We start from the raw sequence: 14,985 nt of genomic DNA, 5'->3' as shown, positions 1-14,985 counted from the left end.
TGTTTTAAAAAATTAAAACGAGGTAGATTGTCGCTTGTCGAGGGGGTGGAAAGGAAGGATTGCTTTTTTTACCCAGAATCACCCGGTAATTTAACACGTCGGCCCCAAGGGATACGAGTCGAAAGGAAACTAATTAGCGTCTGTCTCCTAGGACGTTCTGCCTGCCACACTCCTCCTTTACCTCGCCCCAAATTAAAACATTATATTCCACCGTTGTGCCGCTTTTACTAAACGATACATAGACAGTCAAAAAAAAAACTTCAAACACTGTGTGTGTGCAGCGCATTTCAGCTGAAATGTTTCTGCGTTAGCCCATTAAGACCGGGAACGCATCTGTGTCATTTTAAGATTTATTTGGCTAATCAAAAGATAGCAGATATACAGTATACTCTACAAGCTCATGAGCTTGTAGATCTGCTATTTTTGAAAAATCATGAAAATGTGTGCAAATATTTTAATACATTCTCAAACTCAAACCTTTGCTTCTGAGGGTCCCTGGAACAAAACATTTTGAGATGGGGGGGTCCGCGAAACAAATACATATCATTTTGGGGGTCCTTGAAGTTTGAGGACCACTGATATTATTTAGCAACATGTTTTTTTCAACAAAAAACAAAAGTTAGGATTTTGAAGTTTTGAGTTACAAATGTTCGCTATAAAAATATATTTATTCAAAGATTTGCATATATTTTCACGGTGCTTTTTGAGCTTGTAGATCTGCTATTTTTGAATAGTCAAAGAAATCAAAAAATGACACACAGATATGCGTTCCCGGTCTTAATGTATTAATTGAGACTTGTAACTCCAGCCATGCATGCATGATGCCCTCAAAAGGAATCTGACTCGTGTGCATTTCATATTCATAGAGAGCCACGTCTGTGTGTGATTCCAGCCCTTTATTTCCTTTCCGTGTCCAGTCATGTGAGAGAATGGACCTAAAGGGCAGAACGTTCCATTCATGTCATTTATTTAATGTCTCATACGCTGGCCTCTGCCCAAACCGCTTGACACACTTGAGTCATTTTGTTAAAAAGGTCATGGCCGTCTCACACACAGACGATTAGCTCCATCGTATTCCAAGCAGAAGTTTCTCTCCGCCGAGTCGGTCTTTTGTTTTATCTGTCTATTAATTAACAGAATGTCTGCATGTCAGCCGGTCTGTGTGGCCCGCGGGGGGAGGGGGCATGACTCATGCGCTGCCCGTCCGACCGAACGAACGGTCGCCAGAAAACAACGATTATACACCAGGTAACGGCGTGTATACGCACGTCTAGTAGTCTGCTAATATTCATTCAAGGATGCCACGCCAAATCCCCATCACACACACACACACCAACCCTATCGCCAGAGGAAACGTTGTCATTGAACTTGTTTTTTTTCCAGAAACGTTCAATGGCAACGTTTCTGGACCACAAAAACGTCACGTTTTTAGGTACGTTGCATTTCAATGTTTAGGTTTATGGTTTGTTAGTATGAAATGGTTCTCACCTGCGGACCATGTTCACATGCAACATTTTTGGGATACTTTGCAAAACGTACTGTGACAACATTTTCTCTGACAACTAGGCTACACACACACACAGACACACACGCACACGCGCGTGCGCTGCAGGCATAACGGATAACATCAATGAAATCCATCCATGGAAGTGTTGTTTTTGCCAAGGCTGCCTCCCCCCATGGAGAGGTTTAAATCCTCAGACAAATTCCGCATGCACATGGGGAAGGGTGGGTGGGCCGGGGAAAGGGTGGGTGTGCCAGCGAACGGTGGGTGGGTGGGCCAAGGAAGAGGAAGGGTGGGTGTGCCAGGGAAGCCTATGCCAGCTGTCATGCTCAGAGATTGGCTGGAGAACATATGCTGTACACACACACTGTTACAATTATCTATGAACCCAGGCTGGAGACTAGCCTCAATCAATCCGGGACTGCCTCATTCTTTGGTGTTTTGCCCAGGTGGGCGTGATTATATGCCTAAACCTCACAACAACTATGCCTAACCCTAACCCTAACACTAACCTCACAACAACTATGCCTAACCCTAACCTAAACCTCACAACAACTATGCCTAACCCTAACCCTAACACTAACCTCACAGAAACTACGCCTAACCCTAACCTCACAGAAACTATGCCTAACCCTAACCCTAACCTCACAGAAACTATGCCTAACCCTAACCTCACAGAAACTATGCCTAACCCTAACCCTAACCTCACAGAAACTGTGCCTAACCCTAACCTCACAGAAACTATGCCTAACCCTAACCTCACAGAAACTATGCCTAACCCTAACCTCACAGAAACTATGCCTAACCCTAACCTCACAGAAACTATGCCTAACCCTAACCTCACAGAAACTATGCCTAACCCTAACCCTAACCTCACAGAAACTATGCCTAACCCTAACCCTAACCTCACAGAAACTATGCCTAACCCTAACCCTAACCTCACAGAAACTATGCCTAACCCTAACCCTAACCTCACAGAAACTATGCCTAACCCTAACCTCACAGAAACTATGCCTAACCCTAACCCTGACCTCACAACAACTATGCCTAACCCTAAACCTAACCCTAACCTCACAGAAACTATGCCTAACCCTAACCTAAACCTCACAAAAACTATGCCTAACCTAAACCCTAACCTCACACAAACTATGCCTAAACCCAACCTCAAAACCACGCCCACCTGGGCGAAGCACCGGGAAAATAAGAGAAATAAGAGTCCTGAGTTTGTCCGGGGAAGCATCAGCTCTATACAGTTAAGATGGAGAGAGAAATGAAACACAGAGCAGCAAAGACAGGAAGGCTTTGTTCTGCCGAGGTCCAACCTGTTCTCCTTCCTCTCCCACCATCCTGGGAGGAAAATAAATATCCTCCCCGCCTGGGGGGCAGATTAGGGTTCTACCATAATCCGTGGCGGAAGAAGCGCTCAGATGTTTGTTTTACTTAAGTACAAGTAGCAATACCACAATACAAAAGCACTCTGTTGCGAGTCAAAATAATATATTGATGATTTGTACTTGAGCAAATGTACTTAGTTACTTTCTGCCACTGTATCCCACCACCCTGGCTGCCTGGGGACAGATCAGGGTTATACCACAATAACTATTCTGTATGGGTTTTCATATCGCTGCTGTTTCAGGCAGAAACCTTGTATCTCCGTTATCTCAAATGTTTTTCTCTTTTTCCGTAAATGATTGCCCTACTGTGTCGTACTGCAGTGTCACACAGAGTTAGCGAAAACTAACAAAGTTGATTCAGACAATATAGAACATCACCAAACCCAGTACTGTTTGTTTTTTTAATACATAATATGTATTAAACAATATTATTTTAACTTCCTGTTGATTTCTAAATTTTTATTAGGAAGAAAACCTGGACTGGATCCGTGAATCCGGATCCGGATCTTCAGTAGTAAAATCAACAGGAAGTTGACATTTTTATAAACAAAACAAGAAACAGTACTGGGTTTGGTGATGTTCTATGTTGTCTGAATCAACTTTGCTTGCGTTCGTTTATGTGCTAAAAGAGTGACTTTGAGAGTTGTTTCAGCGTACAATGTAAGTCAATGAAGAGCATATTTTGAATTATACATTTCTTATCAGTGGAGCAATGATTTCTTGTCCACCTTAAGAGTTACATCATGGCAAGGTAACTACACAACCCAGACCTCTACCAAAGTGGTCTGGCCCTTTAACAACAGTGACTAGATAAAGACTACATTGGATCCATTGGAATACAGGTCATTTTTTTCCCCCATTTCCTGAAAAGGAACAGTTTTGGACATAGAAGGTTTCCACCTGACAGAGAGGATATGTGGGTGTGTATTAAGCTCTGCCTCCTGGCTTTCTCTCAAGGACTCTTGGAGAGCAGAGAGAGGCAGACAGTCATAATGGATCACCCATCTCCCCCCAGGCTCAGAGCAGACCGTCATAATGGAGCACCGATCAATGATCTGATGCTATGGAATTACACGGCAGGTCATCATTATCCTCCTTCTGCAGTTGGTTTAGGGCTAAAAACACTTTTTTCTCGCGTCATGCGGCCGGTGATGTTTCTGGTTTGGCCGAACCACTACTGTCTGGAAAAGAAAGAAAGAGACTGCATTTCTTTCTGTTCAGCTGCATCAGGGAGGCTTGTGGAGCCGCCATGATGCACATTCTGCAGCGCCGGGAAGGTGTGACTCACACAGTACAACATATTACGTACGCAGCCTTTATGCTGCATAATAATTATTGTGGGTGACAAACTTGAAGTCTCCCTCCAGACATGTTTTAAATGATATCAGATTGCTCTGTTATGATTCAGAATAATAGTTTAACGTGGTGTTCAAACATAAAAACCTGGAAGCACATCTGCTGTTCAGAATAAACTATTCTGTGGTTCTCCCTCATTGAAGACATTCTGAACATCCCACAATCGAATCCGGGTCTCCTGTGGGGAAGGCCAACACCTGAACCTGTAGTCTATCCATGTACTCACCCCATGGAGTTTTGAATTCATGGAGATTTGTGCGTTTTTGTCGCATTCCTAAGACAATAATTTGATGACTGGCAGAGTTTCCGGTATAGGGGACTCAAAGGGTCTCCATTGAGTCTCCGGTCATCAAATTATTGGCTTAGGAATGCGACAAAAAAAGAAAATAAACTCCATGAATTCAAGGTTTCATGGGATGTGTAATTGATAGGAAAAAATAGTCATTTTGGGGGTGAACTATCCCTTTATCGGTTTCACCATTCCTACAGGGTTCGAAATGGACCCTTACAGGTCTGTAACTCTGAGAGTACAAAATGGTTCCCTCTTAACGGTTCCATGTGTAAACTCTCAGAGTTATGGTGGTCCTTGAAATTAAAACGTTTGAGAACCCCCTGGTGTTGTAATGGTATATCAGACATGAAGTCCTTATACCAGCTCTGACAGTGTGACAGAAACCCGGTTCCTAAATGTGATGGAACCCATTCTGGTTCCTCAACGTTGGATCCGTTTCCTCCGGTTCCGGATCCCAACCCTATTAGTTTCAAAATGGCGGTCAGCGAGAGCAACGTACCGGCCAGACCACATGAGTGGGTACAGTCTGACCACGTGGACCAATCAGAGAGCTGGCAGTTGACGGGGCATTCCACCACACAGGAAGCGTTCATCTGCCACTTCCTCTCCAGACCCAGCTGAAAAAACAAAACAAACAACAGCACATATATGTAGTGTATTCTTTGTCTAACTGATGAATTGAGTACAATGGACCACAATGGAAACAAGCCCCCTGGGGGTTTATTGTGTTATCCTATTAGCAGAACCTTTGACTGTTACTACTTGTACTGTTAACAATCTTGTTAAAGTATTCAATCAATCAGTGACTCAATCAAAGGTTTGAGTGGAGAGGCATATCTACTACATTAAGCCTACATTATGGTCCAGGGGCCAATGGGGTTGTCAGTGCTCAGGGACCACAAGCCCCTTCGACAATTTACTTCAATTAAATATATTGTTGTTGTCGGGCAGAAACCTTGTATCTCCATCTTTCAGCTTCTGGTGTTGTTTTTTTCTTCCTGCAAATCAACTCCTTACTTCTTCATACTACAATGTCACACAAAAGTAGCAAAAAATAGCCAATGTGACTCGTTGTGAGCTTGTAGATCTGATGTTTTTTGCTATGTTGGAAAAGCTGTGAAAGTGATTAAGTGTGTCTGTGGGTTTTATAGATATTTTGACCCATTGAAGTATTAACAAGAACTTGTTAATACTTAGAAAAGTAGAAAACTACATCGACTAACCCGACTGCCTGTAGCATTGGGAGGGTCAGGGTGGGGGGGGGGTCTATCTTTTAGCGACCCCTGAAGAATAATTGGCTCAGGGATCCTTGCCTTGAGTCTTAATCCGTTCCTGCATGAAGCTGTAAATGATGTTTTATTTGTGGGGGTGGGGGGGGGGTTGTATAAGCACATGACACTCGACCCACCTCCTCACAGAAGCGAAGGTCCACAGATTTGCCGTCGCTGCGAACGCAGTCCAGCATGCGGGTCTTAATCCCACTCCCACACACCGCTCTCTCACTCAGCTGACAGGTGCTCCAATCTGCCAGGAAAACAAACACACACACACACACACACACACACACACACACACACACACACACACACACACACACACACAGCCCACATGATCATCATCCAAAAAAACACACAACCTACGTCCTCCGCCTCCGCAGGCTCCAAACCATCCCAACTAAATATGTTCAGAAAACAACAACAGGTCACACAACAATATTCACTTGAACCACTTAAAACAATAAACTTTGTTGACCCCCGGAGTCCCCCCAGGGCTCTATACCAAGGACCCTTCCTGTTTCCGCTCGACCCTTCCTGTTTCCGCTCTCCTTGCTGGTGCTCCGGCATCTGCCATCAGACCTCTGGAGCTTGTTCAGAAAGCTGCGGCTCGTCTGGTGTTCAACCGCCCCAAGTTCTCCCACACAACTATCCTTCTCCGTTCTCTACACTGGCTCCCCGTAGCAGCTCGCATTCAGTTTAAAACCCTGGTTCTAGCCTATAGGGCAGAGAAAGGAACAGCTCCTTCTTACCTCCGGGCTATGGTCGATGCTTACACCCCTGCCCGACCACTTCGTTCTGCCACCTCGGGGCGACTGATTGCCTCGTCACTCAAGGGTCCTTCTGGTCGATCGACACGGTCACGACTTTTTTTCTGTTCTGGCCCCACAGTGGTGGAATGAACTTCCCACTGATGTCAGGACAGCAGAGTCACTGCCCATCTTTCGCCGCAGGCTGAAAACCCACCTCTTCAGGAAACACTACCCTTCCTCTTTGCCTGGCCTACTTGTTGTTAACTAGTTGTACGAACTATTGTTTTATTGGATCTTGTTTAGTCGATACACTTATTTGTTTTAGCTCGTGCTCATTTGATTTTGCTATTTTGTCTCATCTGTTTAAGAAAGTAGGTAGCTGATATATTGCACTTTTACCTTAGCGCTAGGTTGTTTCAGATGATATTCTATAGGTGGGGATGTTTCAGATGATATTCTATAGGTGGGGATGTTTCAGATGATATTCTATAGGTGTGGATGCTTCAGATGATATTATATAGGTGTGGATGTTTCAGATGATATTCTATAGGTGTGGATGCTTCAGATGATATTATATAGGTGTGGATGTTTCAGATGATATTCTATAGGTGTGGATGCTTCAGATGATATTATATAGGTGTGGATGTTTCAGATGATATTCTATAGGTGTGGATGCTTCAGATGATATTATATAGGTGTGGATGTTTCAGATGATATTCTATAGGTGTGGATGCTTCAGATGATATTATATAGGTGTGGATGTTTCAGATGATATTCTATAGGTGGGGATGTTTCAGATGATATTCTATAGGTGTGGATGTTTCAGATGATATTATATAGGTGTGGATGTTTCAGAGGATATTCTATAGGTGTGGATGTTTCAGATGATATTCTATAGGTGTGGATGTTTCAGATGATATTCTATAGGTGTGGATGTTTCAGAGGATATTCTATAGGTGTGGATGTTTCAGATGATATTCTATAGGTGTGGATGTTTCAGATGATATTCTCACCAGTGATGTTGTAGGAGTAATGGAAGCAGTTCCTGTTGAGTCCGCAGGGCTCCGTCTCTTTGGTGGGGGGACAGTCTTTGCCCTCGCCGGGCTGGCGGATCGGGACCGCAGTCCGTTCCCGAGTGCTGTTCACTCTGCAGGGCTACATGAGGGGCACAAAGAGGACGCTGTTTATATTCACGCAGGTATAAAGGAACATAATGGGCATCAGTACTGTATATGCCAGGGGTCTTCAAATGTGAGAGAGAGATGAAGCAGGAACCCCCAACTACATATTGCATTCATGTTAAATGTGTGTTTTCAGACATTTAATCATGTAAACCTTCAATACTTTATAAACTTGACCGTTGGCTCTGTAGGGCTGCTCTTTTTTCCTCTACACCAAACCTCTTTGCCGAAAATAGCCTATCTACAAGCACACAACGCCTCACAGCTAATTTTGGCTAATGTTCACCTCAGAATAAGGATGATTGGGTTCAAGTGGTTTGCGTGGTTAGTCCCTACCACACAAAGATTTGGTGCCCCCCCTCTAGTTACTCTGAGGACCCCCTAGGGGTCCCGGACGCCCTGTTGAAGTCCCCTGGTATATGCCATTGATTCACAGCTTCCACCATAATATCGTAATGTACGTAAATATAGAGAATTTTCTCACAAAAGGACTACTTTCTTTTCCCTTTCAATTACTCACCCTATATGAAGCCTGTATACTTTTTAGTTTGTGTCATATTCCTGAGCCAATAATTCATGGTGTCTTTATATCTTTAAAACTATATGAAAACTAATGTAATCTAATCACTGATGAGCCTATTATTCAGGTTCACAAGAGAATGTTTTATACATGTTTTTTCTTGTCGTTAACAATGGTCCCCATTTAACTTCAGTCAGTATTTCTTTGGGTGAATAACGTTAACATCGTTATGCAGGTGTTTACATAAAGTGCCGCCCTTAGGCAAGGTTAAAGCCAAAGAGAGAATAGACAGAAATGATGCCATCTTATAATAATGAGCATTAATGAGGACCAATTATACGAACATCAAGTGTTGAAAACGGGTGAAGTGGTCCTTTTAAATAACATACAAACATGCTACCAAACCACAGAACGCTTCTGGAAGGCTTGGTGTCAAGTGCAGAGTGAGTGGTTTAGTCAATAAGCTAAACATACCACATGATACTTTAATGCCAGCAGAGGATATGAGAAGCCAGTTTGTAAAGCCAGAGAGCATTTACCCCCGACAGGTTCAAACACATTTCACAGGCATCATTTCCTCCTCTCTCACACATTTTACCGCTCACGGGTTTCTCTCTCTCTCTCTCTCGCTCTCGCTCTCTTTATCTCTCTCTCTTTCTCTCTCTCTCTCTCTCTCTCTCTCTCTCTCTCTCTCTCTCTCTCTCTCTCTCTCTCTGCAGCTGTTGGCAGCGTAGCGGTCTGCGTTCCCCCCGGCAGCCAGATGAAACCGGCCCCCGGACTCAAACGCGTGTCAAGCGGTTTTCTATTTGTGGTGCAGGGACACACATTCCATATCCATGCTAATTAGCTCTCCCTACAGGACCGCCGGGTTGCGTGACAGACTGGCCGCCACCTCCCCCCCCCCCCCCCTCCACTCTGCGTCGCTACAAATTCCAGCGTATGGTTCTTGTTGTACATCCAGGATTTAGATGCGTCGTGCTATTTATATGTATGTATGGCGGTGTGATTACATGAAGTACACTTCAACCCTAGAACACTGACGTCAGGTGATTTTCACCCACACCCACATTCTGATTATGTGATTTTCATTGTGTTGCTGATGTCTGAGGTGGGGGCGGGGCCTTCAGGATAATCAGTGACATCATCGAAGGTACTGTAGGCTTGTTTCCCTGCCCCCCCCCCCCCCCCCCCCCCCGCCCCCCCCCCATCCCTGGTCTTTGGGTGATTTTCACCCGACATAAGTGAAACAGAGTAAAACAAACATTGTGTGGGCTCTCCCACAGTTGTCACATTTTTCACAGATTTTTGCCTACATGAGGTCTTATTATGATATTGATTTTTTTTAGAGGGCCCCCTGTTCTAGGGTTAAGTACTTTACTTAAAGGAGTAGTTCACCACACAAAAAATACGTATTTTCTATCAATTACAGTTTTACAGTAGGGGACTCCTGCCGGAGACTCAATAATTCAAGGCTTCTTTTTTGTTAGGAGAACTACGGTATATAGGGCTTGAAGTGTGTGTGTGCATGCATGCTTACATGTTGAACTGCTATTGAATGACACTATGTCTATTGGTCTACAGCTCCTGTGTGTTGAATGCCACTATTTCTATTGGTCTACAGCCCTTGTGTTGAATGACACTATTTCTATTGGTCTACAGCTCCTGTGTGTTGAATGACACTATTTCTATTGGTCTACAGCTCCTGTGTTGAATGACATTATTTCTAGTGGGGGGACAGCTCCTGTGGAGACAGCATACTGTGAATGAAGTTGTTTATAAAGGCCAGCTCTCTCTACAAGAAGAAGTATCTGCTTTACTAAAGGGTAACTCAGACCGCTGCAATATTTCTCCACGACGCTTTGATGCTTAAACTTACGCTCCTACCGTACGGCCGAGTATAAATCGGGCTTAAAACAGATTTGTCTCGTTGCAAATCTTTTGCTCTGAACCAGGCTTAAGAGGCGAGGTAGCTGCTAACCAAATCAGCACTTTTTAATTCACATGTGTTGGTCATAATCCCTGTCTGTATGAATTCTGGGGCTCCATTTTTAAATCCCTGGGTGAGGCCTATACACAATATTTTGTGTAAAACCAGAGAATGCTGCCCATCATGTGGTCTCCTGGCTATAGCTTGCCGTTTTATCCTGTTTAATTGGACAGAATCCTAAAGCTCATTGTTGTTCTCCACATGGCTGAAGGATGTCAGGTTTCATCTAAAACTAGAGAAGATCAACCTTTACTTTTTAGTAAATGGAAATGTAGTTATTATCTAGTCACAATACTTTTCATTTCTTCAGTATTGTGCACAGTACTGTAATCCTGGTCGCTACTCTCCCTCTGCCAGCCTGGGGAGAGCCCTGAACAAAGCTCATGCTTCCTTGCTCAACAACACAATATGCTCCAACTTGGAAGGAACGCGTTATTCCAACCAGTTCCTTTCCCCTCCATCAGGCTGACCAGGGGTATAGAGACCAGGATTACTGCATGTTTTTGTGAGGGTATCTACCCTAGGGGACATGGGGAGAACATGCAAACTCCACACAGAAAGGCCCTTTCGCCAACCCTCGCCGGCCCCAGAGCCCACATCGTCCCCGGCGGGAATCAAACCCAGAACCTTCTAGCTGTGAGGCGACAGCGCCACCGTTCCCCTTAGATATAAGGTTTCTGCCCGACAGTTAAATGTGGAGGAGCCTATTTATATCTTATTTCACTACTGTTACTGGATTAACACAATGATATGATTCATTCCATAAGGGTGGGCGATGGCTGATGCAAGCAATCCCACCTACTTTAGCCTGAATTAAATCTGCTCTCTTCCCCCGTGGCACTTCATTTCTGTGTAGCAGTGATAAATTATGGACTTTATACGTTCCTAACCGTGGCCTGGCAAGCAGCATGACTGTATGATTCCGTAAAGCACCAGAGAATAAAGAGCTGGTCTAATCCCAGGGTGCATCCATTCAAAAAATACGCTCTAAGAATCTTCTGCTCCGAGCCCCGCGTGACGTTTTGACATCATAGAGCGCTCTGATCTCTCTAGAAATTACGCAAATCTGTGTGTGTGTGTGTGTGTGTGTGTGTGTGTGTGTGTGTGTGTGTGTGTGTGTGTGTGTGTGTGTGTGTGTGTGTGTGTGTGTGTGTGTGTGTGTGTGTGTGTGTGTGTGTGTGTGTGTGTGTGTGTGTGTGTGTTTCTAGGGAGTGAAGGGGCCCAGTGGGAAGTCGGTGGGATCAGTGCAATGGTTGGTCTTGAAATCTATAAACCCTCACATCTCTTGAGTAACACTCTGTCTCTCAGGCTGTTTGCCTTTTATGTCCATATATGGAGATCCCTGATGTCATCAAGATGATGTCATAGTACTACTGACATCATAGACTGGCTCGCTAGTACTATGATAATGGGCCCCACACTAGTGTTAACTAATTTATGAAGTAGATACAGTACAACTTACATTATACAAGCATTGCAACAGTGCTTGCAATAGTTTTTTTTAACATACTCTATTGCGGGCAACTCTCCACTTCAATGGGATTTGTGCATTTGCGGAATGAGCAACGCAGCTAACCATGTGGGTAGTGCCCCCCCGCCCCCCCCCCCCCACAATTTGTTTTGCCTAAATCCCCTGCGATATTCTTCTGTTGGTATTCACTCTCGGCTTCAAGTGTAGGCAGGCATGTGACTGGCAGTGGTGTAAAAGTAACTAAGTACATTTACTCAACTACTGTACTTAAGTACAATTTTGAGGTATTGTTTACTTTACTGGAGTATTTCCAATTGTCTATACTTGAATTCTACATCTCAGAGGCAAATATTCTACTTTTACTCCACTACAATTATTTGACAGCTTTAGTTACTAGTTACGTTTTAGATATAAATGATTACATTATAAAATCTATGATCTACGTACAAACAGACGGTACATAGAGTAGATATCAGTACCAGGGTGCATGGGCAGTGAGTATAAACAGAAGGTACATAGAGTAGATATCAGTACCAGGGTACAGGGGCTCCAGGCTTCCCAGTCAGACAGAACACAGTCCTCAGGACAGGGCAGACGGCTGTCCCGCGCCCCTAGCGGCATCTCCTCCGGGTCACACAGGTAGTCCTCCACCTGGTCCGACGGGCCGTCGATGGTGTTTTGCATACACCTGCATGCACACACACACACACACACACACACACACACACACACACACACACACACACACACACACACACACACACACACACACACACACACACACACACACACAGTGTGGTGTTTTTATACAGCAGCTCATTAATACCTTTCATTACTGGATAATAGTGAACGTTGACATTCTAAAGCAGCAAGAAAAGTCAAGGCAGCACAACACAGTACATTTCAGACTCAAAGGCAATTCAAGGTGCTTTATAAAGGACATAAAAAGGCATTCAAGGATGTAAAAAAGGCTTTTAAAATCATATTACGTGAATAGATTTTTAAAAAAATGAAATAATAATATGAAGATAAAAAAAGAAACAGGTGGTACGCAGGTGCTAAGCTGACATTTGTAGGGTGATGTTTTATTTATGTTGTGCTTCTTAGTAAGAGTAGTAAAAGAGAACATCAAGGTTTTCTTTTAGCTTGGGTTTCAAAGTCAAAGTCAATGCCAGTGCAAACTAACCTCAGCTGCTCAGTTAGTTTTTCACTTTAAAGGCACTAGTTCGGCCAAAAACAATCGTATTTTCTATCAATTCCACCCACGCCCCATGAAGCCTTGAATTCATGGAGTTGTTTTTGTCTTCGCCGGATTCCTGAGCCAATAATTTGATGACAGGTGGAGTCTCAAAGAGTCTCCTACCGGATACATTAGCATCTTTCCGCCGGTAATCAAATTATTGCCTCAGGAATGCAACGAAAACAAAACAAAATCTCCTTTAATTCAATGCTTCATGGGGTGTGTAATTGATAGTATTTTTTGGGGGTGAACTACTCCTTTAACGTGTAAAAACTCTGCCTCGCCATGTTGTGTGTGTTAACGGTCACGATGCTTACCTGACTTTCCTGGTCTGGATTCCCTCGCCACAGTTCTCCTTCAGGTCCACGTTGCTGACTTTCCACACGCTCCAGGGCTCTGCCACCCACACGTACTGCCCACAGTCACTGAGACACGGCACCACCTCATACACCTAGAACAATACAAAGACCACTGTACCACACGTACTGCCCACAGTCACTGAGACACGGCACCACCTCATACACCTAGAACAATACAATAAGACCACTGTACCACACATACTGACCCACAGTCACTGAGATACGGCACCACCTCATACACCTAAAACAATACAATAAGACCACTGTACCACACATACTGACCCACAGTCACTGAGACACGGCACCACCTCATACACCTAAAACAATACAATAAGACCACTGTAACACACGTACTGACCCACAGTCACTGAGACACGGTACCACCTCATACACCTAGAACAATACAATAAGACCACTGTACCACACGTACTGACCCACAGTCACTGAGACACGGCACCACCTCATACACCTAAAACAATACAATAAGACCACTGTACCACACTGTACTGACCCACAGTCACTGAGACACGACACCACCAAAAATAGCCGATCTACAAGCTCATGGCAGACTGTCTTTATCATAGGAATGCATGGCAGACTGCTGCTGCCAACTCAGAAGGCGTTCTCAGTGGATGCTGTCTAAGTTATCACTGTTATCGACATTTATCAAACGTTGTGCGAGGTCACAGTGACCATGACCTTTGAGCTGCACATTGTAATCAGTTCTTGGTGGATTCCAGCGTATACGTTGGTATCAGATGGAATGAAACTTTCCCTCCAAGCGTTCCTGGGATATCAGCTTGACCTTTTTGACCTCAATCAGTTCACTCTTGAGTTTGGACCAAGTTTTAAAGAAAAGCCCTCCAGGCGTTTCCTGAGATGTTATTGTGTTCATGAGAATGGAACGGACGGACAGACGCTTGGACAACCCCAAAAACATAACGTATTCCTTCCACGGCTGTTGCCAGCAGAGATTAAAAAAAAAAAATCTTCACGTGTCTACAAATCCTGATAATGGTCATACATTATAATTCATACACGTTTACTGAGGCTACGGTCAAGATTCAGGAGAATAACCGTGTAGCCTATCTAATCCCCATATCCACAAGTTTCCTTGGGCGTTGTGGACCACTGTGGATCACTTCCTGTCGATTTGATCAGGTATCATGGATCAAATCAACAGGAAGTGATGCCCACAACGCCCTAGGAAACTTGTGGGTATATAGCGTATATAGAGAAGGGCCCCAGGTTCTTTCTAATACTATTCGTTTGAGTTTTAAACCAATTCATCCCCAATCACCAACATTCTCTGTGAAAACCTTAAAGGACAACTTTTTAGCGGTGCCAACCGCTCTAAGCTTGACTTTGTCCGTATGTCCGTCCGTCCGTATCAGCACGGGATGATGAGCACGGGATTTGAAACAGCTATAACTCTAGTTTGCAGCATGCCACCAAGTCCACATTTGGTATGTGCACTTAGACCACCAATAGGGACGAGCATGAATTGCTGAAGTTAGCAAAGCGGGGTCCAGGGACCCCCAGCGTCTGTTATGTCCGTCCGCCCGTTTAGGGCACGGGATTTGAAACAGCTATAACTCCAGTTTGCAGCATGCCACCAAGTCCACATTTGGTATGTGCACTTAGACCACCAATAG

The 14,985-nt window shown here is 44.2% G+C and overlaps 1 protein-coding gene across 1 annotated transcript in view; it reads right to left on the bottom strand.

Annotated features, from left to right (window-relative positions):
• The window catches only part of thsd7aa (thrombospondin, type I, domain containing 7Aa), a gene marked incomplete at both ends in the record, with an annotated part of 204,039 nt that overhangs the window by 34,583 nt on the left and 154,471 nt on the right, over positions 1-14,985 (bottom strand). Inside the window, 5 exons of the mRNA XM_084080528.1 lie at positions 5,046-5,163; positions 5,955-6,070; positions 7,586-7,727; positions 12,266-12,419; positions 13,289-13,422. Of these exons, the coding sequence (XP_083936654.1) occupies positions 5,046-5,163; positions 5,955-6,070; positions 7,586-7,727; positions 12,266-12,419; positions 13,289-13,422 (664 nt within the window). The remainder of the gene's footprint in view (positions 1-5,045; positions 5,164-5,954; positions 6,071-7,585; positions 7,728-12,265; positions 12,420-13,288; positions 13,423-14,985) is intronic.

The sequence above is a fragment of the Gymnoscopelus microlampas genome (assembly GCF_963454915.1).
Source record: "Gymnoscopelus microlampas genome assembly, chromosome: 15".
NCBI lineage: Eukaryota > Metazoa > Chordata > Actinopteri > Myctophiformes > Myctophidae > Gymnoscopelus > Gymnoscopelus microlampas.
Note: the sequence above shows the minus strand (reverse complement) of the source record. Positions and strands in the feature narration are given on the sequence as shown.